Source organism: Dipodomys merriami, unplaced genomic scaffold, assembly GCF_024711535.1.
Source record: "Dipodomys merriami isolate MVZ:Mamm:240054 unplaced genomic scaffold, mDipMer1.0.p SCAF_1, whole genome shotgun sequence".
Lineage (NCBI taxonomy): Eukaryota > Metazoa > Chordata > Mammalia > Rodentia > Heteromyidae > Dipodomys > Dipodomys merriami.
Window position 1 is genome coordinate 110,863,399 of NW_027202270.1, and position 26,149 is coordinate 110,889,547.

Below are 26,149 nucleotides of genomic sequence, written 5' to 3' on the forward strand. Positions count from 1 at the left end.
TTATTATCATGCTTGGCTAGCACTTGAGCCACACACAGCTCCACTTCTAGCTTTTTACTGGTTAACTGGAGATAAGAATCTTGTGTACTTTCCTGTTCAGGCTGGCTTTGAACTGTGACACTTAGAGCTCAGTCTCATAAGTAGCTAGAATTTCAGGTGCGGACCACTACCACTTGTCTCTTGTCTAGTTCTTGAGGAAGAGGCTCAGGGACATTCTTTCCCCTGATGTTGTCCTCAGATTGCAATTCTCCCATTCTCCATGTACTGTCAAGTTTGGTATATACCACCCTATCCTTCCTCTTCATTTAAAAACCAAGAAACTCTTGGCTACCTAGTTTCCCCAGCACCTTCTGTTCCAGAGACTTGCTTTCCTACTCAATGATACTGAGTAAAATCAACTGAATATGAAAGACTATCAATTATATTAGTTCATGTGTCTGTTCTTATACTGTAGTGATTTCATTGCTTTGTAATTACTATAGAGATTTGTTTTTTAATGTTTTGAAATGGACTTCCAGGTTTTTGTTTTTTTTTTGGGTCCGGTCCTGGGGCCTGAACTCTGGGTCTGGGCGCTGTCCCTCAACTCTTCAGCTCAAGGCTAGCGCTCTACCACTTGAGCCACAGTGCCACTTCCGGCTTTTTTCTTTTTGCTTATGTGGTGCTGAGGAATCGAACCCAGGGCCTCAGGCATGCAAGGGGCAAGTGCTCTACCACTGAGCCACCTTCCCAGCCCTGTTTTTTTTTTTTTTTTGGAGATTGATTTGGGTATTTGAGGTCCCCTGAAATACTGAATGAAGTTAGTGTGTTTTTCTATTTCCACCAAAAATAGATTTTGGAATTTTGAAAGGGACTTCATTGATTCTGTAGGTCATTTGGTTACTATATTGGTTACAATATTAAGGCTTCCAGTCCATGATAATGGGCTATTTCTTTTGGACTTTAATTTCTTTCACCAATACTTTATAGTCTGTAGCACACAAGTCTTGCTCCTCCTTTGTTAAATTTATTTGAACATACTGTATTCTTTTCTATGCCATTATATATAGGATTACTTTATTTTCTTGCTGGATTATTCATTGCTAATGTATAGAAATACATGTGATTCACACTTGGTGGTTTTAGCTTTGCTTTTTTTAATGGCAGTACTGAAGTTGAACTCAGTAAAAATTTATTGTTATATCCCATCTTTTACAGATAATTTTAGAATTTGAGACTTCTCTTTTCTTTCATCTACCACTTAATTACCCAGTAGTAGTGGGTTTTTATATTGGGAAGACAGGTTTAATTAGATCCTGTCTTTCTTTTTTTTTTCAAATTGGTCGTGGGGCTTGAAATCTGGGCTTGGACGCAGTCCCTCAGCTCTTCAGCTCAAAGCGAGCACTCTATCACTTGAGCCAACAGCACCACTTCCAGTTTTCTAGTGATTAATTGGAGATAGTCTCACATGGACTTTCCTGTCCAGGCTGGCTTTGAACCATGATCCTCAGATCTCAGCCTCCAGAGTAGGTAGGATTATAGGCATGAGCCACCAGTGCCCAGCTTACTTTATCAGTTTTAAAATAGTAAGTTTGCTTACTAGCATTCTCCAACATTTAAAAAAATATTATTAACACAGGGATTTAAACAAATCTGATGTATTTGAACTCATTATATTTAAAGAAAATACCTGGGTTTAAACTCAAGAATCCCATGCTTTCTAGGTTGGTACTAAACCATTTGAGCCACGTTTACCACTTTTTTGCTGTATTTTCATGTATGATCTTAAATTAAAAAATTACATTGTTAATATGAAGGTGATATACAGAGGAATTATAGTTACATGCGTCAGGTAAAGAGTGCATTTCTTTTTGGACACTGTCCTGCCTTCCCTTGCTCTCTCCCAGTTTTTCCTTCCTGTCTCTACCCTGGTCCTTTGTCCAAGGCCAGCTGCCTGGACCACAATCCTCCAACTTATGCTTCTTCATAGTGATTACAGGAAAGTACCACCACGCCAAGTTTTCTGTTGAAATTGGGATGGGGAATTAACTTGGTAGTAGAGGGCTTGCCTAGCATGCAGGACGCACTGGATTCAGTCCAAACACTGCAACATAACAATATCTTATTTAGAAGGTTCAGTTGTTTTCAGTGGAAACACTTCATGGTTAGCTAATCTCTGTTACTTTTTTTGGGGGGGTCTGGTCGTGGGGCCAGAACTCTGGGCCTGGGCGCTGTCCCTCAGCTCTTCAGCTCAAGGCTAGCGCTCTACCACTTGAGCCACAGCACCACTTCCAGCTTTTTTCTTTTTGCTTATATGGTGCTGAGGAATCGAACCCAGGGCCTCAAGCATGCAAAGCAAGTGCACTCTACCACTGAGCCACCTTCCCAGCCCTCAGTTACTTTTTAATAATGTCTTGGCTTCATAGCCTTATTCTTCCAGGTGAAATCAATCTGCTTGAAGATTGTTATTTTAACCATTCATTTTTTTTTCCAGCAAGTTTTTCCTTTTGAAAACTTGTTTTCTGATCATTTTAAGGCTCTTATTGCATCTTTCAGCTCTTGGCTTTTGTGGCTAAATATAGCTTTACAATATTTTTGGAGCCATAAGAGTGTTGGCATGGTTCTGTGCCTGCAGTCACATGTTAAAGAGGAAAAACCAAATTATCAGGGAGGAAGATGACATCAGCTGGGTGGAACTTATGGCCTTCATACATATTTACCCAGATTGTGAACAGTGTTTCCCATTCTTTCAGGTTGGAAGTGCTCTGGAGGACCCTTGCGCTTCCCAGGAATTCTCCTTTAACTCAAGACCACATGTGGCTGACACACTTCCTTCCCTTAGACCTCCAGTGGAAGGAAAAAGGACCTGTATTCTTGTAAATAGTCGTGAAATCACTTCTGGTTTAGAAGTAATTTCTTCCTTAAGAGCAATTCATGGGTTACAAGTAGAGGTTTGTCCTCTGAATGGCTGTGATTACATTGTGAGTAGCCGCATGGTGGTAGAGAGGATGTCGCAATCTGAGATGTTAAATACTGCCAATAAGAACAAGCTCGTCAAACAGATCCAGCACTTGCACAGCATGTTTGAAAGAATATGTGTGATTGTAGAAAAAGACAGAGAAAAAGCAGGTGTGTATTTATCTAAGACTGTAAAGAAAGTATTGTTTAGTTCATTCTGTCAGGAAATGGAAAACTCTGAAAACAAAAATTTCACTCATGATTATTTTACATGTTAAAATCATTCTGCATTTTATCAGTCATTGTAACTAAATGAGGCTTCTGAAAATTGGAATGTGAGGAACTGAAGGCAAGTAACCCATGGCAAGGCTTTTCTTGGAAACCTAGAAAGGACGGACCCCTAAATAAAGTAGTAAGGGGGAAAACACTTAGGACTGAGAGAGATGTTTAGGAGTCATGCTTTGGTAGGAAGAGTTAAGAATTACTCTTGATTGACCAATTTCTTTGTATTAGGTCACAGTATTGCTTATTGCAGTTATATATTAGTGTAGAGAAGAAGCAGACAAGTTTGGAAACTCCAGTTTGAACAAGTTAAGGTTAACATAGAACACACAGTTAACACAAAACACAATAAAACACACATAAATGCTGAGGATGTATACCAATGCAGAATTGGTATTGCAGTCCTGAATTTTCTCTGGTAACTATTTAATTGCTTGAAGAGCCCCTAAAAATAATGAAAATACCATGAAATATGGAACAAGATGATGAATGAATTTCTGGTGTCTTTATAGCTATTGCTGTAGATTTGTGACTTTGACAAGTCACTCCTGGATGATCAGAGTATAAAGTATTCAGGTACTTGCCTCATAAGCAAAAGGCACTATGGAAAAATTAAGGAATTATAAGAGAAACAGTTCAGTTTATATAAAACATTACTTTCAAAGTTCTGCAGCTTTACATGCTGTCACTGGTGATCCAAAGAACTGTGGTAAGCCCCTGCATTTTCAGGTCCCTGCATCAGTAACCTGGTTGGTTTTTGTTTTGTTTTTTTCCCTCCCAGACTCTTCCTTTATTTGCATAGGAAATGAGTTCATATAAAATTGGATGAAAGATACTATTCTTCAACATGCTTTTGTTTCAGCATTAGCATTTTCCATATGTACTTTGCTATGTTTCCAAAAAATTCTTGTTCTCCTTTTTTGTGTTTTTGTATCTCAAATTTGGCACTCCCTTTCCTCCTCTCAGCCAAGGGCTAGGTACAGGTATACATGGTTTCTTATTCTTGTGATTTGATTTGAGGAGTGAGAGCAAAAGGACATTGTTTAGAACAGAGAGTAATAGGGTAGAAGTTGTGGAAAAAAAATTTTTTTTTTGGTCCGATCGTGGGGCCTGAACTCTGGGCCTGGGCGCTGTCCCTCAGCCCTTCAGCTCAAGGTTAGCGCTCTACCACTTGAGCCACGTACCACTTCCAGCTTTTTTTTTCTGCTTATGTGGTGCTGAGGAATCGAACCCAGGGCCTCATGCATGCAAGGCAAGCACTCTACCATTGAGCCACCTTCCCAGCCCATGGAAAAATATTTTTGTGGAATTGTATTAAGGATTGCCAGGAAAGAGATGTAAGTGGAATATGGAAAAGAACATACACAAGGAAGTTAGTTAGGTAAGTAAACTAATGAGGTGATGACATTCACTTAGTCTTTGGATTACATAAGATCATTTAAACCAGTACTTAAAATGAGCTTTTCATCAGTGCTAGCAAGAAAAATTAAATGAATTAACATATTCTTGCTCTTCAGAAACGAAACCTCAAACTTTAAGTATAAACTGTCCATGTTTACTCTGTGTTGGTCTCAGTTCAAGACCCCTAAAAGGTAGTTCTCCCTATTTTCTCACGTTTGATAGTCACTTTAAAACTAGTTGTAAGGAGCTGGGCGCCAGTGGCTCACGCCTGAGCCACTGAGGAGGCTATCTGATCATGGTTCAAAGCCAGTGCAGGCAGGAAACTCCTCCATGAGACTCTTCTCTCCAATTAACCACCAGAAAACCAGAAGTGGTGCTGTGGCTCAGGCGGTGAGCACTTGCCTTGAGCTGAAGAGTATATGAATAGTGCCTAAGCCCAGAGTTCAAGCCCCATGACTAACAAAAACAAAAAATCTAGCTGTAAGGTTTCTTATTCATACAATGTGGCACTAGTTAACTGAGGTACTATAGAAACTAGAGTTCTGATAGTCTAGAGTATTTGAATTATTTTACTACTTCATGTTTTAAAATTTTTCACTTCCCTAATTATAAAATGCTTAGGAGACACATCAAGGCTGTTTAGAAGAACAAAGAGTTATGACAGTCTGCTAACGGCTTTAGTTGGTGCAGGAATCCGAATTCTTTTCAGTTGTGGCCAAGAAGAAACTGCACATTTGCTAAAGGAACTTTCTTCAGTGGAACACAGAAAGAACGTTGGCATTCATGTTCCAGCAGTGAATACTAAAGCATGTGATGCACTTCAGTTTTATTTAAGTATTCCCAACATAAGTTACATAACTGCATTAAATATGTGCCACCAATTTTCATCTGTGAAAAAGATGGCCAACAGGTATGTCTATTTTATCTTAAAATGATTATTATATCTTAAAATGATCCTTACATGCCTTTCATAAAGTTTCAGTTTTTTTTTTTAAATTGAGGTATAATGGTTGTTATTAACTAAAGATTTGTTGCATGGAGCTGGAGATACTTCAAGTGGTAAAATACCTGCCTAGTAAGGGCAAGGCTTGAACTGCTCTAGAACTCCGTAACACCATCACATTTATTAGAGTTACAAGATTGGAGGGAATATTTAATCCATTGCAGAGGTTGAAATCATTGTTATTGCATAAGATCTTAAAGGAAAGCATTTGGACCTTACTGAAATTAATACTAAAGACAAACCAACTCCATTTACAATGCTTGGGAAGATAGGATTTTCTTAAAGGCTATTAAGTGGTATTCGTTAGGTAGGGTAAGAATATTCAGTTTCATAAAAACTGTGTTTTTCTTTGTCTAATTTATTTTTCAGCTCACCCAAAGAAATCTCCATGTATGCACAAGTAACTCATCAAAAAGCCGAGGAGATCTATAGATATATTCACTATGAATTTGACATACAAATGTTACCAAAAGATCTTAACCAAGATAGACTGAAATCTGACCTGTGATCAGACTGCTCAAGATGTGATTATCAGAGAATTTTTCATAATACTAAATGCACTAGTCATCACTTGTGGTTTGTAGTGGACTAAAATATGTAAATAAGAGTTTATCACGTAAAATTTTAATACTGTGTATTTTTATTTATATAAATTACTCTAAAGGAAACATCTGATGTTGAATCATTTTGCCTAGATTACTTAATTAATCTTTTAATTGAATAAATCAAGGTTCAGTTGAGTACTATTGAAGGTAAAGTAAAAAATGGTGAGGCATAATAGTGTCCCTGACTACTGGCACGCTTTCCTGGTCCTCTGTCCTTCCTCCTGATACACTGTTGGGCAGTGAATCAGTCACAGCTTCACCTTAGACCTGGCCATAACTCACAACCCATCTAATGTAAATTTCCCCTTTCCTTCTTGTGACAAGTGATTTATTCAAATTTAGACCCAGAGCTCTGGGTGGGACTATATACAGTTCTCTTTTTCCACTGTACTAATGAAGGTGAACACAGAAAAGTTATATTGTATTTCTAAATATTCTCCTCTGAGATTATACACTCAATTCTTCTAAATGCAGCTGATCTCTTACCTGCTATCCAAAAATTCTGTCAAAATCAGAAAGAAATTCACTCAGTCTCAGTATCTGTTTGGCTGTAGCGAGTGGATATTTTTATTTTAACAGCATTTCTTCTTTACAGTGAGCATGATGCTGAGTTTTTTGAGAAAGCGGAGAGAGACATTTCTTAGTGGCTTCAGTGTGCTGAATGTTCGTCATTTTGTCTTTATCTTTACTGGCAGGGGGAGAAGGGTATAGAGGAGAGGGTGATGACTTTCTGATGGTGCTCTAAGAATGGTGCTGTTAAAATACAGTCCCTCTACAACTTCACAATGCCCTGTACTGGTTGGTGGCATACAGGAACAGGAAGGACACTGAAGTTGTTCTGATAGGACATAGGAAGCGATGGTTTAGGTCAAATCCATGGGATTTCAAAATTGCTATGAGACTTTCTAAACTTCTAAAACACTAACCTCAGGCAGTAAATATTATACCAAAGATTAGCAACTCAAGTTATACAATAATACATATTTTTTTGTCAGTTAGGGGGGGGGAGGGCCTGAACTCTGGGCCTGGGTGCTGTCCCTCAGCTCTTCAGCTCAATGCAAGTGTCTACCACTTGAGCCACAGCACCACTGCCGGCATTATCTGTTTATGTGGTTCTGAGGAATTGAGCCCAGGGTCTCTTGCATGCAAGGCAAGCACTCTACCACTGAGCCACCTTCCCAGCCCTACAATAGTATTTTTTTTTTACAGTATTTTTAAGGGTCACTGTAACATAACCTTTCTTTTGTACCTATCCTATAACTATCAAAATGCTTGGTGGCTAAAGGAGGATCTTAGTCCAATTGAACTATTCTGCTCAAATCTTACTGCTATAAATCCTGTAGTTAAACAACTGCTATTACTAAATTCTTAAGAAACAAAGTGTTTCTTACTGAAAAATTGTTTCTGTGCTAAAGGTACAGTGTTTTCTGAGTATACTTTAATAGGATCAATAACAAAATGTATGTCTTAATAAATCAAACAATCCAGAAACAAATACTATAAAAGCTAAGTAGCTTTATTTGAAAAATAACTAAGGAAAGAATAAGTGAAGTCTACTGTAACCAGAAGGGAAATGATTTGTCAAGTTTTAAAACAGAAAAAGCTAAAAAACCCAAAAACCTTATTCATAAAACAGCTGCCACTGAAAGGAAAATGTCCACATGACATAAAATTGACTCCTTAGCATGATTAAGTGAATGTTTCTCTAATCTGGTCTAATCTTTAATTTATTGCTGCAGTGTATGTTAGGTTGTAGAATGCCATACAATATATTTCCTGGTTCCACCTAATAAGATAATGAAAAAGCAATAAATTAAATTTACATAGGTTTCATAGATAAATCAATCAAAAGATTTAAGAAAAACAAGGGAGAAACATGTTAAATAGTTTGAACAGTATATAATTTAAACATTAAGTCAATGTGGTTTGTAGTATCAGGTAGCAGCAAATGCTAAAAGTTTTCATTAGCTCCTAACCCAACCTCTTCCATCCCTCCACCCTCCTTCCCCCACTTAAGGGTAGTACATATTCTTGAAAACATTTAAAATGTACTTGGGACGTGACTTTGTTAAAGTAAACAGACTTAGAAGCTCATAAGAGAGAACTATTTTAATATTACAAAAAATTTACAAGTATCTATACAAGCAAAAATGTTCCTTCCATTTCTAGTAAGCTGAGCACTGAGGAATATTCTATATTTTACTTTGAATTCAATTTGAATTTGAATTTGAAAATGTGCAGACAGCCCATATTTTCACATGAAGCTATGTTACAAAGAAAACCTACTGCTCTAAATGAAGTTACAAATACACTATCAACTTCATGGTAAAAATCCTGGAAATCCTATTTTCTCTTTTTTACTATGAATCACAGTTTGAAAAATAGTAATCTTTCTCTTCTTCATCTGAAGATTCCATACCATTAATGAATAATTTTCCAATACCCGAGTTTTCTCCTAAATCTGTAAAAAGAAGTTGAATAGAAATGATTAATTCCCAAGTAATTTTAATTAAACTGCAAGGAACTAAATGGTAAGTTGGTCTGGTTAAGTGAAAGCTAGTTAATTTTAATATCATCTAAACAAATTGGTTACCTGTAAGAGAATTAAGCTACAAAAGAAATATATTACCTTTGTTAAAGGAGGTTTCTCTTGGTAGTACGGTTGGGAAATCAGTTTCAACCTACAAAAGAGTTCATATATTAACAGTGAAAATAGTACCTCCCAAAGTTAAGTATGCTTTATCTCCCAGGTATTCCAAAAATAAAAGTATAACATCATTTAATCACTTCATAGTTATCTATAAAATGCCTAATTCTTTTCTAAGCTTATCCTGGGAAAAGCCTGGGACTTACTCAGTGTTGTCTTCCATTACTGGCAAACATTACTATAAAAAATACAATAAGCTAGCCGGGCGCTGGTGGCTCACGCCTGTAATCCTAGCTACTCAGGAGGCTGAGATCTGAGGATCGCGGTTCAAAGCCAGCCCGGGCAGGAGAGACCGTGAGACTCCTATCTCCAATAAACCACCAGAAAACCGGAAGTGGCGCTGTAGCTCAAGTGGTAGAGCGCTCGCCTTGAGCTGAAGAGCTGAGGGACAGCACTCAGGCCCAGAGTTCAAGCCCCACGACCGACAAAAAAAAAAAAAAAAAAAAAAAAAAAAAACAATAAGCTAAGTTGCCAAAATGTACTTACGCACTTAGGTCATCAAAAGCTGAGCTAATTAAAAATATAAGTACATTTTATAATTAAAATAACTACAGATACAAACATGTCCAAGGTCCTTTAAGTAAATTTAATCCCTGCGAGATGCACACTGTCTACAAAATATTACGCTATGAAAACAGTGGCTAAATCATGAATACAGTTTGGTAGATTGCTTAAATTATAATCTACACCAAGGAAAACAAAAGCCAAGAATGAAGATGACCCAAGAAAAGACCCTTATCATCCTTATCAACCTCTCCTCATTTTGTGGAGAAAGATTGACTATATTAATGTTGCTGTGCCCTACAGCAGAATTAGCAGCAGGGATATCACCTGGAGCTATTAGATTTACAGAATGTCAAATTTATTGTGTCAGAGGGCCTGATAAAGTAACCCAGATTACTGGGTTGCAAAGCAGAAACTAGAAACCTAATCTTTGGACTCGTTACTATATTAATTCCTATTTACCTTAATAAACTTGCTTAGTATATTAACTCCAATTCCTCTGTAGGAAACCAAAATTTCATTCTCATTAAAGAATGAGAGATTACAGAAAGAGAATCTTAAGGATTACTGAGATGCTTGGTTGGTTCTGTCATGGAATCACAGTATCTTTTGAAGAACTGAGTCCCCAGAGACACTTCTCATATACAAATGAACCCTAAGACATAAAATTATACAATCCTAAATTTTAGAGATTACCTAAGAAATTATACCCTTGCCAGTTTGCAAGGTAAATGTTACAAGAATGTAGGAGAAAAAGAGAGGGCCATATTTAGACTGAGAAAGTATTTTCAGGGGACAAGAGTATTCTCTCCCTCAACTCATCCCCATTATCCTTCTCAAAAATTCTTCCACACTAACTTTACAAATGTACATTTGACTCATTCTCATCAGCCACCTGTAAATCAATCCTTACAAGAATTTACATACATTAGGTTTTAAGTATCTTCAGAGCAGAGACTTTTGGTTACTACTATAACTTCTCATATTTGTTCTACAAAAAAAGTGTTATTTACATAAGAATAAAAATACTTACTGTTTTTCTCCTAACCTTGCCCCAGACAATGCCACCATGACTTCTATTAGTTTTTTGCATATGAAAAACATATCTATCACAATCATCCCTGTTTGAATAGAAAACAATGTTGTCAATATTAACTGTCAGACATTTCTTTTCCTTTTCACCAGTACATAAGCTTGACCTCGGCTTAACTTGTTCTAGCTTAGCTTGCTTGCTCATGGCTGGTGCTGTACCAGCTGAGCTAAGCTTACTCCATTTTGCTGGTGAATTGGAGATAAACTTGCTCAGACTTGTATGCTTGGGCTGGCTTCAAAGCTCTATACTCCAGGATTCAGTCTTCTGAGAAGCTAGGATTATAGGCATGAACCTGGCTATCTAATACTTTTATCTGTAAGTTGAATAGCAATTGATAAAATCTAAATCTGCTTTATTTAAAAGTAAATTAGAGTGGAGACTCTTGAACTTTACTGCCTAAGCTCCCTTCATATTGCTTGGTCCTCAGATCTCAGCATCAAATAGCTAGAATTACAGGCATGACCAACAGCACCTGGCTCAAGCAACCTTTTTATTTTATTTTCATCTTAACACTGTAAAGGAAATAAGAATATTTTAAGAAATTTTGCGTTGCTTACTGATTATCTCACCTTTTTTCCTTACTGACACAGAAATGTGTAATCTGTGATAGTATGCAGATATTTCTCTGAATCACAAATACTGCTAGCAAATGAGTAAACTAGCCAGTTGTTACCAAGTTTCTAACAAATTCACAGGCCTAGCCAGCTGTTTAGGAATAAGCACCTCATAAAAGACTCTTGTTGCTGGGCGCTGGTGGCTCAGGCCTGAGATCTGAGAATCGTGGTTCAAAGCCAGCCTGGGCAGTAAAGTCCCTGAGACTCTTATCTCCAATAAACCACTAGAAAACCAGAAGTGGCGCTGTGGCTCAAGTGGTAGAGTGCTTGTTTTGAGCTGAAGAGCACAAGGACTGCACCCAAGCCCAGAGTTCAAGCCCCATGACGGACCAAAAAAAAAAAAACAAAAAAACAAGACTTGTTAATACGTTAAGATTCCATCTCTGCCTACTGATGGGATTATAGGGATTCATGATATCCAACAATAGGATTCTTACGTTATTTTTCTGATAGGAAAAAAATTACCTGTTTACCTTACTTTTGGACTCTGAGGCTACTTTCATATTTCTAGTCCTATTGTTAGTGATATCTTTGGTTCTACATACTTATCTATAAACTTTTTACTGAGAACAAACAAAAGTTCTATTTCAGAGCCTTTAATGATTTGACCAAGGTTTTTACCATCAACTTTGCCCAAAAGTGTACTGTGTACACTTTTACCTGAATAATTGATGGATTGCAAGACAATTTTTTTTCTCCAATAAGTACAAATTAAACTCTTACTAAGCTTCTTGGAAATATGAGATAGTTTTTCCCTGTCATCTTTTGGCTTCTGCCTCTCACACTACAGAAACTGCTCTTTTAAGATCAGCACTTACCTTTTCTGAATTACCAAGCAGAATAGCTTATTTTCAAGCCTTATTCTTCTGCTTTGTCTTTTCTCTCTCATAATATTTTCCCTTAATTTGTTTTTCATAGTGCCTATATCCACAAAGTTCACAATGCAAATCTCCCAATCATTCACCATTTGCTATCTTAGTTCAATTTACCTATCTTTTCAGAAGTGTGTAATAAATCCTATGCATGTGCACATCCAAACAAACATACACAGCCAGGCCTGGTGTCTCATACCTGTAATCCCAGCAATTGGGAAACTGAGGCAGGAGAATTAAGAATTCAAGGCCAACCTGGACTACAGAGCAAGTTCCAGTCCAGCCTGAGGTATGTTGCAAGACCCTGTCTGAAAAAAACCAAATTTAGGGCTGGGAAGGTGGCTCAGTGGTAGAGCGCTTGCCTTGCATGCTCGAGGCCCTGAGTTCGATTCCTCAGCACCACATAAGCAGAAAAAAAAAAGCCGGAAATGGCGCTGTGGCTCAAGTGGTAGAGCGCTAGCCTTGACCTGAAGAGCTGAGGGACAGCGCCCTGACCCAGAGTTCAGCCCCCACAACCGGACCCAAAAAAAAAACCAACACAAAAAAACCCCAAATTTATCTTCACACCTCATTATACAGCCTTTATTTACACAAAGAATAGGTAGGACATTATTCAACATACTACCACTTTTTTTTTTATCCACCTTGGATATTTTACATATAGTGGTGATAAATCTCATCAATTTTTTTTTTTGGCCAGTAGTGGAGCTTGAACTCTGGGTTTGAGTTCTGTCCCTGCACGCTTCAAGGCAAGTGCTCTACCGCTTGAGCTACAGCACCATTTCCAGTTTTCTAGTGGTTTATTGGAGATAAAAGTCTCATGGAGTTTCCTGCCTGGGCTGGCTTTGAACCGTGATCCTCATATCTCAGCCTCCTGAGTAGCTAGGATTACAGGCGTGTGCCACCGGTACCCAACCGCATCAATTTTTATATGTATAGGATTTAATTATAATCTTTAGATGGACATTTGAGCTTTGCTACTGTATTAAGATGAATTGGTTGCACATTCATAATTCTAGAAGCAGGTTTCTGGGTCAAAGGGTATGTGTTTATAACATTAATATTGATGATCCATGAAAAAGACTTGTTTTCTTCGTAATTTGCAGAAGAGGTAAATTTACCAGAGAAGTTAACCTTTTACCTGTGATAAATTGCATTACATTATTTTCTCAGATTATTTGTCTTTCAATCATTTTTGGTGGTTGGTAGCCATGTAAAACTTACGAAATTACCACCTCTTTGGTGGTTTGTGGGTTTAGCATCTGTTAGAAACACTTTAATCTAAGATTCTCCAAAGTTGATTTGGTTCATACTTTGAATTTTTACATGTAAAACCAATCCATTTTGAATGTATCCTAATATGTCAGTTTCTCTTCCAGGTCCATCTATTGAATACCAGCATCTAATATGCCAAACCTTTCCATCCAAACTTTAAGATAATGGTTTGGGCTGGGAAGGTGGCTCAGTGGTAGAGCGCTTTCCTTGCATGCCTGAGGCCCTGGGTTTGATTCCTCAGCACCACATAAGCAAAAAGAAAAAAGCCGGAAATGGCACTGTGGCTTAAGTGGTAGAGTGCTAGCTTTGAGCTTTGAGGACCCAAAAAAAAAACAAAAACAAAAAACAAAAACTAATGGTTCATTTTTCCCCCTTTACTGCACCTCTATTGACCAATTCACAAAATGTTAAAAAGTTCCTCAATATGTTGATATAGAAAGTGAAAAGTACTTGCATGGTTACCTTTTTATAGAGGTCAGCATGCCAGGACTGACATGTTGACACTGAGGAGTTTTTGCCAGTGGGAAGATAGCTGATGATGGAGTTGTTGGATTTTTGTCCATACTTGGGAGAGACTCATCATCTTCACTGTACTGAAAACTTGGCAACTATAAAACAAATTCTTTTATCAGGCACCCATAAAAATAAATTTTCTCACTAGCACAATGTTTTTTGGTGGGCTAAATTGTTTTCCTTCTGTTTTTGGAATTAGATAATTAAAAACAGTAATAGATTCCAGAACCTTATTTACTTAACAACAACAAATTTGTCTTGTGCAAAATGAAGATAATTAAACCTAGCTTTTTTTATTTTGAGGTTCTTTTTTTATTGTAAAGATGCCATACAGAGGGGTTACAGTTCATGAGTAAGGTAATGAGTACATCTCTTGTTGAGCATTGTTAACCCTCCTTTGTTTTTCTCAAACCTATTTCTTAAGAGTTATTGATCAAAAGCAAAGAATTTTTTTCTGTAAAGCCAATCCTGTCTCTGTCCCAGTTACTCAACTTGTCATTGCAATATGAAAGTTGCAATAGACAACAAGCAAATAAATGGGCATAGATGTATTCTAGTAAGTTTGCTTTTATAAACAGGTAAAGGCCTAAATTTAACACAATTTGACCTTAGGTGTTAACACAATAAAAATGAAACAATAACTAGGTATTAGGTTCTTTCTATAAGACTGCCTGTCCCTCAGTTTCACCCTAGACCACCAGATGTCCAGAGCCCATCACATTGCTCCAGGTAGGAATGTTTGGGCCAAGGGGCTAGAAGTGAGAACACAAACCTCACCTTCCTTCTGTGTGTATGCAGTTTTACTGGACACATAGCACATGCAAAAAGTTTGTTTTATGGTAAAAATAGCCAGGCATGGTTTTTGCCTGTAATCTCAACACTCAGGAGCCTGTGGCTCAGGGCTATGAATTTGAGGATACCTGTGCTAACAGCAAGCCCCATCTTGTCTTAAAGATTCAAAAAAAAAAAAACAAAAAACAAAACAAGACAGGGAAAGTGGACATAAGCCATAGAAAATAAGCCAATCCCACTACTTTGGAAGGTTTTGTTCCTTTTTTTTTTTTTTTTTTCAGTTGTGGGGCTTGAACTCTGGGCTTGGGTCCCTGAGCTCTTTAGGTCAAGGTGAGCACTCTACCACTTGAGCCACAGTGTCACTTCTGGTTTTCTAGAAGTTAAATAGAGGTAATGAGTCTCACAGACTTTCTTGCCTGGGCTAGCTTTGAACCACAATCCTCAGATCTCAGCCTCCTGAGTAGCTAGGATTACAGGCATGAGCCACCAGCACCCCGCTTTTTTTTTTTTTTTTGTACTTTTAAGACATAATTTTGGTGAACTTGTAGTCCTCCTGCCTCAGCCTCCCAGTGTAGGAATTAAAGCTATGTGCTGCCATCCCTAGCTTGGCTTTCTATCTCTTAAGTTTTAATGTTGTTATTGCATTTAATCCCAAACATACACCTTAGAGTATTAAATGTGGTGCAATAAGATAAAGGGTTCAACTCTGAAGGATCATGGCATTGTAAAGGGAACATAAGTTGCCTCAGATGGGTATCTTAAAATACTTCCACCAATTAGTCAAAGCACAAGGAAGAAAGGTCACGTTACCAAACTCTATACTAGATAGTCTTCATAAATTGATGATTATTTGATGCCAGTACCAAGAAACTGGTAGCTCGAGTCTAGCTTACTATAAGTTTAATTTAGTTCTTTCAATTTAGATACTTAATTGAGTTTCCAAAATCTCCATATTTGTGTGAAACTTCAATCTTAATACACTAAACATTTACAACCTACAAAGTTTTTAATATGCTCTCAATGTATACTGTATTTCACTGTTTATGAAAAATATTTTGGACATTTTTGCTGTAAAGATTTTTCTTTACAAAGATTTTTGGATTTCTGAATTTCTTAGGATGAACTCTTCTGGATAGAATTAATCTGTCAGAAAAAAAATCAGATAAACAAAAGATATGGAAATCACTACAGAGAAAGCAATGGTTTCATGCATTGAGAATCTTACCAGTATTCTTCGATTCTGCAAAGGAGTTGCAGTGAAAAAATCATCATGGTTATCTTGTGGCAAATGTTCCAGAAAATCCCTCATTTGTCGCTTCCGCTGAAGAGTTCCCACTTTGGCAGTTATCTGAACATTTGGCTTTGTAGCAGCATTGCTCTTCTGACCTTAAGATTCAAGACATTCTTTTTTTTGGTGCCAGTTCTAGAATTTGAAATCAAAGCCTCATGTTCTTGCTTAGCATTTTTGCTGAAGGCTGGGACTCTATCACTTGAACTATACCTCCACTCTGACCATTTTTGTTCTTTGTGGTCAGTCACAGGGCTTGAACTCAGGGGCTGGAAGCTGTTCCTGAACTTTTTTCTCAAGGCTAGAGATCAGTCTCATGGACTTTCCTGCCTGGACTGTCTTTGACCCAAGATCATCAGATCTCAACTTCCTGAGTAATTAGGATTATAGGCATGAGCTACCAGTGCTCAGCCTCCACTCTTTTTGCTGTTAACTGGAAATAAAAATCTCTCTCAGATTAGTTAATGTGGCCTGACTTTGTAACAAAGAGATCCTCAGCAGCTTCCAGAGTCTAGGGGTAGCTAGCATTAAAGGAGCAAGCCATTAGCGAGCGCCCAGCCTCAAGACAGTTCTAATACAGATCTGATCATTTACATCTAACTGTTTTATAAAGTAAGAATTCTCCATGCCTTTAATACTCAGGAGGCTAAGATCAGAAGATCTTAGTTTGAAAAGTCCAAAAATCTATCTTCAGTTAACCAGGAGAAATGGCTTAAGTGGTAGAGTGAGCAAAAGCTCACAGAGAGCATGAAGCTCTGTATTCAAGCCAAGGAAACAGCAGGAAAAAAAAAAAACACTAAACATTCTTATATAATAAATGATTCAACATTAAGAACTATGCAACATAATTAGCATACATGATACTCATGGAGAAACTACATTAATACAGGTAAGGTGAGGCCAGAAAGTCTATTTCTCACACCTGTAGTACTAAATGCCTGATTTATTGATTGTGCTAAAATATAAATATCAGTAATTATAGGAGAGATACTGGGTATTCTAAAGTTTATTAATGGGTTATCTCTGGCATAAATGCTGGGTCAACAAAAACTAAATTTGTTTTCTCATAGGGAGCCCCAACTAAGTGGTCTCAAGAAAAAATAGACCATGAGGTTTTTGTATACTGTATCAGAAAGGTTAGTAAGCTGTGTCATAACCTTTGAGTAAGACTTTAAACAGATTATCTCTAAAGTCATTTCTACTATTTTCAGAAAATACTTGTAACAAGATTGATGGATAAACTGGGCACCTGGTGGCTCATGTATGTAATACTAGCTACTCAGGAGGCTGGGATCTGAGGATCGTGGTTCAAAGCCAGCTCAGGCAGGAAAGTCCATTATACTCTTATCTCCAATTAATCACCAGAAGTGGTGCTGTGGCTCAAGTGGTAGAGCTCTCACCTTGAGGTAAAGAGCTCTAGGACAGCGTCCAGGCCCAGAGTTCAAGCCCCATGACCAACAAAAGACTGATGGATAAATATTAACTATTCTTAGTGAGAGATCACAAATGTGCACTGAGTACTCAGTGTACAATGGTTACCATGTTGGTCTTTGGAATTGGCCTGCGTTTTCTTAATGACATGTTTCCTGGATCCTTTGCCTTGGGGATCTTCCATGTATTTCCTTTGGCATTCTTTAGCAGTTCGAGTACCTACTGCCAAAGCTACCTCTGTCCAGAAACCAGGTTTGTGTTTTGGAAGAGATGCAAAAGCACTATGGAAGAATAAAACAGTTTAAAAACAAGAAATTCAAATAAGGAAAAACCTGAATGCAATGAGTCAATGAGACTTACCGGGCTCAAGGAATTTTGCCAAAAGTATTCTAGACAACTATTTTTGGAAAAGACCCTGTTCACTGTACACACTCAGTAACTTTCTACTTAAAATATGAAGATAAAATTTTATGTTCCCAAATAGGTATCTTCCAACTATTTTGTTGTTTTACTAAACCTGAATTTTTTTTTTCCTATTTCAACATTTTTTTTCCTTCTAAATACAAGGTTTAATCTTTTGAAGAATTCTTGTATGGTTTTAAATATCTATGACTAAAGAAGATAAAGGCTGAGCATTCTTTATCTAAAAAACCTCCTCAATTTAATGTTTAATTGTAACCTACTATTAATCATAGAAGTCACTATTTTAGAAAGAGACTCTTTTAGTGTAAGGAAACAAGAACTAAAATGAAAAAATTTTATGAAAGTTCCCAAGTGAACATGAAAATTGACTTAAATACTTAGGATCCAGGATAACATATTTCAATCTCCTTTCCAAAGAAAAGATTGTTTTATAGTGGAGTGAGAATGACATTTCAGCAAGAAACTTCTAGTTGAAATGTCATTTAACTCACCAATTAGTCCCAATAACTTTAATCTGAAATCTGAGCGAAAGTGTTTGTTTTCTCACATCTTATTACCTTTGTATGTACAACACAATGAGATATCTTAGGGATGGGATCAAAGTCTCCATCAAATCTATTTCCCATACATTTTAGATCAGAGTAACTGGTGAGTTTTTTTTTTTTTTTTTTTTTTTTTTGTGGAGCTGGAGATTGAACCTAGGGTCTCACATGTGCTAGGTAAGCACTCTACTAAGGAGTCATAAACTTCTCCAAAAGGTAACTTTACATAATAATTATGAGTGTACCTGTGTATACTCATCGCATGAGGTGAAGTGTGGACTTCCCACTTGTGGAATTTGTCAGCACTCAAAAAGTAAAGTTTTGTATTTGGGAGCATTTTGGATTTTTCACAGGAGTACTCAACTTGCACTAACACTATTCTCTTAATTACATCATGTCTCTATTTCAAATACTGTTAGACAAAATATGTAGTAGTGGTTGCATATCCATCCTGATTGTAGCCCCTGTGGAATTACAAGAAGACTGGATTGAAAAATGCATTGGGATTTTTCTCTATTCTGATTGTTATGGGCCCTCTTTCCCTACTCCTCAACCTCAGCTTCAACTTGACTTCTTTTTGCCTCAATACTCACTTTCTAGATTTTTTGTAGCTTTCATGCTAGCTTGGGGATGAAGAGCAAAAACATAGGAATTCCCCAATGGTTTAATGGTACCTTAACGTTACAGACTCACTTCCCAAAATTAAGAAAATGTGCACTAGGTCAAGCACAGTAGTGGCACTCCTGTAATCCAAGTTATTCAGAAGGCAGAATTAGGAGGATTCCAGTTTGGGCCCAGGGCAAAAAATGTTAGCTTGACCCCATCTTAACCAATAAGCCAGTCTTGATGGTGCACTCTCAGAACTTGAGATATATAGGACAATAGGAGGATTGAGATCTGAGGCTTGCCCTGGGCAAAAAAGGGAGACTGAAAAGTAATCAGAGCAAAAAGGTCTGGGAGCATGGTTCCAGAGACAGAACTCACAGCAAGGGAAGACCTTGAATTCAAACCCCAGTAACAGCAAGGGGGTGGGAAACCCCAAAACCTTCGCCATGTATTCTGCCTAGATTTTATGGAAGCGGCACAATAGAAGAACCAATGGAAAGTAAAGTCTTTGTTGTATGGGCATATTTAAATCTCTTTAGATGATCTAATATTCAGTAAAGATTGAAATCTTTATTAGAGAAGGAAATGGTACGAGATGTAGCTAGAAAAGATAAAAGCATAACATAGGCTGCTCTCGTTATGAGGGTGGAATCTTAGAAAACTTGGAAGACTACAAAGAAATGCAGTGAGGATTTTAGATGTACTAGAATGACAGCTATGTGTTTAATCTAGAGATATATCAAACAGATTATCCAGCCCAAAATAAAAATATAAATACAGTGCTATTACCATAAGTCAGGCAAAAGATTCAAAAGTCTGAAAGGAATATTGTCAAGCAGATGGACCACAGAAATACTTTAAGAACAAAGTAGATATGAAAAAAGAGGGAACTGGCGCTGTGGCTTAATTGGTAGAGTGCTAGCCTTGAGCTGAAGAGCTGAGGGACAGCGCCCAGGCCCAGAGTTCAAGCCCCATGGCCGGCCCCCCTCACCCTGTCAAAAAAGGCTAAAAAAAATGGCTAAAGTGGTAGAGCAAGCATAAGGCCCTGAATTAAAAGGCACCACCAAAAACAAACACATAACACAATTTGCTGGGAATCACTGACTCAGGCCTATGGTCCTAGCTACTCAAGAGAATAAAATGTGAGAATCACAGTTGAAAACAGCTCAGACTGACAAATCCTTAAGACTCTTGCCTCATCCAGCAAAAGGCCAGAAATGAAGATGTAGCTCAAGTAGTAGAGTGCTAGATATAAGCAGAAAAAACTGAGGAAGAATTTAAGGTCCTGAGTTCAAGCCATAACCCTGGGCCAGGTGATCTGAAGCCAGGTGTCATAGTACATGCCTGTAATCCCAGCACTGGGGAGGCAAGGCTGAAGTTCAAGGCTACTTAGGCCCTCCCCCTCACCTCTCTAACACACACACACACACACACACACACACACACACGAACGAGAAGACAGAGAAGGCAGGACAGACACACACACACACACACACACACACGAACGAGAAGACAGAGAAGGCAGGACAGACACACACACACACACACACACACACACACACACACACGAACGAGAAGACAAAGAAGGCAGGAGTGAGATGAAAGGGAAGTGAAAGAAGGAAGGGAAGAGAAAGAAAAAAATTCCCAATGTTATGTAGGTAGATGGGCACCTAGGGATTGGAAAAGTAGAATATTTCCGAGTTCTTTTCTCATCATTCCTTTTCTATTAGATTAACACTTCTGGAATCTACTACCTTACCAATAAGCAAGTAAGTAATAAAACATATCACTGTATCTCACACGGTCTTTGACCACCCCCACCTTTAACCAATTCCCTTGGGGGTGTCTACCTAAACTGCCTTCATCTTTTTACCCCCATTCACTCTTCATCAATCACAATCTGGTTTCTATATCACCACATTACTCAAACTGTTCATTAAGTCTATATAGCTAAATTCAATTCATATCAGGCCAGTTTATTGGCAGCAATAGACACAATGAATCACCCCAGTCTCAGCAAAAGTCTCACTATTTATATCACTATACTGATAATGATTAGTCATTCTGTTTTTATGTCTTTTATTATGTAGCCCCTCCATAAATAATCTAGAGTCAAATGTAAGTGCCTACCAATGAAGTGTCTGCAACTCCTTCTCATTCCATTCTTCATCATAAATTGAACCTGGTAAACAGTTTAGGAATGGCTTGTTTCTACCAGTAGATTTTGGAAGTGTTTCTTTAGCAGAAGACCTGGCTTTCTTTCGCTTGATACGAAATTCAGTTTCACTTTCCTCAGTTTCAGATTCTGAAATCAGTAGGATATCCTTTGTGAGGTCTCTTGCGTTTCTTCTTAGGTGAACTGATGTTTCTTTGGTGTTGGCTCCTATAGTTTTCTTAATCCCAGCTTTCCTTCTAATTTCCTTTTCTGTTTCACTTTCTTCACTGGACAAATCTGATGAGGGCTGATAATTGGAAGATGACATAGGTACTTGGTTTTCAATTTTCTTCAGTTTTGATATCAACTTGGTATTTTTCTTAACATCAATGGTGACTGCTTCTTCATTTTTAGAGCTAGGCATTATCATTTTCTGATTGACAGTGAGTAAATGATCCACATTGCAATCTTCCTTGCTCATACTTTTACAATCTGTACTATACTCAAATATATTTTCTAAAGTCCCTGTCCCTGTGGGCTTACTGACATGACTTACAGTTTCATTTAAGTATGAATCATTTTCATGATGTTTTGGTACTACAAACTCTGTTACTGCTTTAATAGTGTCAGAAGACAGATTATATTTCATGCATCTTCTTTCTATTGCATTTTTAGTTTTCAGCGGTGTTACTAAAATACAAGCTTCTTTTGTCCTGACAGCCATTCTTTCATCATCTGAGAACCGTTCTCTTGAAGTTAGAATGTCCATAGGAACAACTGATTCTTCAGTTCTCTCTTAAATTTTGTAAGACAAAATCAGCAAATTAGATATAAAAAAACATAAGTAAACATTTTCACAAATATGCTATTTTTCAACACAAATTCCATTATATCCTATTACCATATTAAATCTTCCTAAAGCACAGGTCTATTCATATCACTTGCCCTTTGAGTTCTAAACATTACATAATTGTTTATGTAAATCTTTTTTATTTATTTTTGGGTCCGATTGTGGGGCCTGAACTGTGGGCCTGGGTGGTGTCCCTCAGCTCTTCAGCTCAAGGCTAGCATTCTACCACTTGAGCCACAGCGCCACTTCCGGCTTTTTTCTTTTTTCTTATGTGGTGCTGAGGAATCGAACCCAGGGCCTCATGCATGCAAGGCAAGCACTCTACCACTGAGCCACCTTCCCAGCCCCATATGTAAATCTTTTGATGGAGCTGAGTCTAGCCGACTCACACTTAGAATCCTATCTATTCAGGAGGTAAGATCTGAGATTCAAAGCTAGCCTGGGCAGGAAAGTCCTTATCTCTTATCTCTAACCATAAAAAGCTGGCACTTAGGCTGGTAAAGGGCTAACTTTGAGCCAAAAAGCTCAGGAATAGCACCCAGGCCCTGAGTTCAAACACACACACACACACACACACACACACACACACACACACACACACACACACACACACACACACACACACACACACACACACACACTCTCTCTCTCTCTCTCTCTCTCTCTCTCTCTCTCTCTCTCTCTCTCTCTGTTGATGACTTATTCTATTCTACTGGTGTTCTATGAGCTCTTCTGCCTTCCCTCCCATTCAGATCTTTCATTGTCCTCAAATCTGAACCATATTTTATTGTCTATTAGATCACTTCTAAAACATGCTCAGTTCTTAACTTTTTAAAATTTTGTTCACTTATGACCAAATCAAATCACCACCTGTTTTGCTTGTATTCAGGACAGTCCACGAACTGTTCTGATTCCCTCAACTGAAGAAACACACTTCAAATTTCCAGAAAACTTTAAAATTTCTTTGACATATGCTGTATTATAATTACACACGTTTGTTTGTTTATTTATTTATTTACTTATTTATTTAGGGTCCGTGGTGGGGCCTGAACTCTGAGCCTGGGCGCTGTCCCTCAGCTCTTCAGCTCAAGGCTAGCACTCTACCACTTGAGCCACAGCGCCACTTCCGGCTTTTTTCTTTTTGCTTATGTGGTGCTGAGGAATCGAATCCAGGGTCTCAGGTATGCAAGGCAAGTGCTCTACCACTGAGCCACCTTTCCAGTCCCACATTTTTATTTGTTAATCAGACTGGGAAAAGGTTCAATAATGTCGAAAATTTTATTTTTCATATTTGCATTTTTGTTTTGGAGATGTTAGTAGGCTTTCATGAGTACACTAAACACTAAACAAATACTTGTTAAGTCAATTTTGTTTTAGGGTTCTTGGGAAGTCAGTCATGAGACTTGAACTCAAGGCTTGGACACTATCCCTGAGCTTTTGTGCTCAAGGCTAGTGGTCTACCACATAGAGCCACAACCATGCTTCAGGTTAGGAGTTGGTTAATTGGAGTTAAGTATCATAAACTTTTCTGCCTGGGCTGGCTTTGAACTGCGATGCTCCGATGCTCCGTACTCAGGCAACACTCAAGCCTCCTAAGTAGTTAGGATTATAGATGTGAGCTACTAGCACCCAGCTAAACCAATTCTTTAGAGGTTGAATATTTAGACTTAGAAAATCATTAGGATCATTAAAACTTTACTTCGCATGTATTGTATGTGTATGAAACAGAAATTGGGCTGGTTAAGCATGAAATCAGAAAAATGTGGAGTTCCACCAGTAAAGGCATAACTACCATCACTAATGATAGCCACAGAGCTATAACTGCTGAATATCCCCAAACTGTGTGAATTATCATGGTGAAATAACTGAAAACAACCAACTTCAAATCAGTATTACATCATGTCAGTTAAGGAAAGAAATTAAGATGAAAGCTGTTTTCTAATTTAAAAATCTAGAAACCAGAAACTAAACTAATAACTGAAATTCTACATCTGTTATTCAATTGTAATTATAAATACTAATAAAATTTAAATGATCACACCAATCACCATAATGAAATACATGCCACTGTAAGGTAAACAACATTAAAAAAAACTCATGAATAATACTGAATGCTGGGGAGAAAAGTCTAAATTATGATTTATGGAAAAGTGGTACTAATCAAAGGTAACTTAAAAATTTCCAAATGATTTTTTTTTTGGGGGGTCTGGTTGTGGGGCCTGAACTCTGGGCCTGGGCGCTGTCCCTCAGCTCTTCAGCTCAAGGCTAGCACTCTACCACTTGAGCCACAGCGCCACTTCCCGCTTTTTTTTCTTTTTGCTTATGTGGTGTGAGGAATTGAACCCAGGGCCTCAGGCATGCAAGGCAAGCGCTCTACCACTGAGCCACCTTCCCAGCACCTCCAAATGATTTTTGTCATCATCTATCTACAATTCAAGCCTTCAAATGGAAGTTTGTTCCTACCATTTTCCTTTGCTATTTTGTTTGCTTTTTGTTGATACTGGAGCTTAACTTCAGAGGTCAAGCTTGTTAGGAAGGTGTTTTACCACTTGATCCATACTTCTAGTACCAATTTTTGTTGGATAATTGGAGATAAGAGACTGCTTAGGCTGGTTTCAAACATTCATAGTACCTATGATTACAAGTGTGAGGTTTTTTTTTTTTTTTTTTTTTTTTTGAGATAGGGTATAACTACACCTGGGCTGTGCCATAATTTCACAATTGTCTGTGCCCTTACCTCCAGAGTTGCTGGAACAACAGATTGCTGTTGTATCAGCATGCTTGATTTCTCAATTTGAAGCATTCAGAGAAAGTATTCTTCAAATTTTGGTATAAAGAACTTGGGGCATTTAAAATAATAGTTTTAGCACCGGTGGCTTATGCCAGTAATCCTAGCTATTCAGGGGGCTGAAATCTGAGGATTGTGGTTCGAAGCCAGCCCAAGCAGGGAAGTCTGTGAGACTCTTATCTCCAATTAATCAAAGAAAAAAGCTGGAAGTAGCACTGTGGCATAAGTAGTAGAGACCTAGCCTTGAGCAAAAAGGAGCTCAGGAACAGCACCCAAGCCCAGAGTTCAAGCTCTAGGGTGGCAAAAATTAATAAAATGAACAAACAAAAACAAATTTATCTTCTATACAAATCATTTTTTGTAAAAATAACAAATCTAAGCACTTAAAACCATTAAAATAGTTCAATGTTTTAGATTAGGAAATACATGACTACTTTGATCATATTAAAAGCATTTCAAGTAGTAGCTTCTAGTTATAACACTATTAAAAATCTATTACCTTGCTTCTGGCTTTTACTTGTCCTTTCATTTATTCCTTCACAGTTTTTCACTTTCTTTGAAGACAATTTTTTGTACTCTTTCTTCCCAATTAAGTTCTTCAAAACAAAAAGATGACTCGCTTTTACTTTAACAACTACTCTCTGAACATGATCTTAAGCACTTTGACAGCATGTATCAATCAAGTATACAAACTGCTAGGTATCTGTGGGTCTATAAATTTCCTTAGTGGAGGCTATTCATTTGCCAAATCATTTTGCTACAGCTTGAACTTTAGAACCAACATCTAGATTTCTACTATCCCATACAAGTCCTTTGCTGATTTAATATACTGTTGTTTTTCAAATGGTTTTTAATATATCTTATTTAAAGTAAGCTTTACTCTAAGAGCTAAAATATTTATTATTGTTGCCTAAACTTTTTCCATGTAAATAGGAAAAATAAGCATCATGACATTTACTTATCATTTTAAGGAAATCAATTATGAAAAATTACAAAGAAAACAACACTGAATTTTTTGTTTTTGTTGCTGGGATTTTTTGGTATTGTTTCTAGGGCTTGAACTCGGGGCCTGGGCACTGTACCTGAGCAACTGCTTTACCATATGACCTACAGCTCCACTTCCAGTTTTGTTGGTAGTTAATTGGAGATAAGAGTCTCATGAACTTTCCTGCCCTGGCTGGCTTTGAGCCATGGTCTTTGGATCTCAGTTTCCTGTGTATTTAGGATTACAGGCGTGAGCCACCAGCTACAAGCTACAGAATGAGTTTATCAAAGTGCCCTTTTCAAAGGAGGACTTAGGATTCCAGCTGCTGCCAAGGAATGTAAACTTTGGTTACCTCTGACTGCAGAGCTAGAATAGATTACATTCTGCCAGTCAAAATACAAAAAGTTATTGGGTTCTTGTTCTATGGACATTTTTACTAAGTATATACTTTTATTTTGGGGGGCGGGGGGACAGGGGGACGGAAGA

General features: G+C 37.7%; 2 protein-coding genes across 6 annotated transcripts in view; one reads left to right on the forward strand and one right to left on the reverse strand.

Moving 5' to 3' along the window:
* Positions 1-6,303, forward strand: part of Fancm (FA complementation group M) — a 61,568-nt gene extending 55,265 nt beyond the window's left edge. For both annotated transcript variants that reach the window (XM_070027402.1, XM_070027410.1), the window contains 3 exons: positions 2,730-3,105; positions 5,239-5,527; positions 5,990-6,303. In XM_070027402.1, coding sequence (XP_069883503.1) covers positions 2,730-3,105; positions 5,239-5,527; positions 5,990-6,128 — 804 coding nt within the window. In that variant the 3' untranslated portion in view covers positions 6,129-6,303. The remainder of the gene's footprint in view (positions 1-2,729; positions 3,106-5,238; positions 5,528-5,989) is intronic.
* Positions 6,304-7,782: 1,479 nt separating this feature from the next.
* Positions 7,783-26,149, reverse strand: part of Mis18bp1 (MIS18 binding protein 1) — a 34,097-nt gene continuing 15,730 nt past the window's right edge. For all 4 annotated transcript variants that reach the window (XM_070027460.1, XM_070027432.1, XM_070027442.1 and 1 more), the window contains exons 10-17: positions 25,178-25,274; positions 21,016-21,835; positions 17,423-17,595; positions 15,821-15,981; positions 13,753-13,898; positions 10,470-10,557; positions 8,855-8,906; positions 7,783-8,686 (exon numbers count right to left, since the gene is read on the reverse strand). In XM_070027460.1, the coding sequence (XP_069883561.1) occupies positions 8,586-8,686; positions 8,855-8,906; positions 10,470-10,557; positions 13,753-13,898; positions 15,821-15,981; positions 17,423-17,595; positions 21,016-21,835; positions 25,178-25,274 (1,638 nt within the window). In that variant the 3' untranslated portion in view covers positions 7,783-8,585. The remainder of the gene's footprint in view (positions 8,687-8,854; positions 8,907-10,469; positions 10,558-13,752; positions 13,899-15,820; positions 15,982-17,422; positions 17,596-21,015; positions 21,836-25,177; positions 25,275-26,149) is intronic.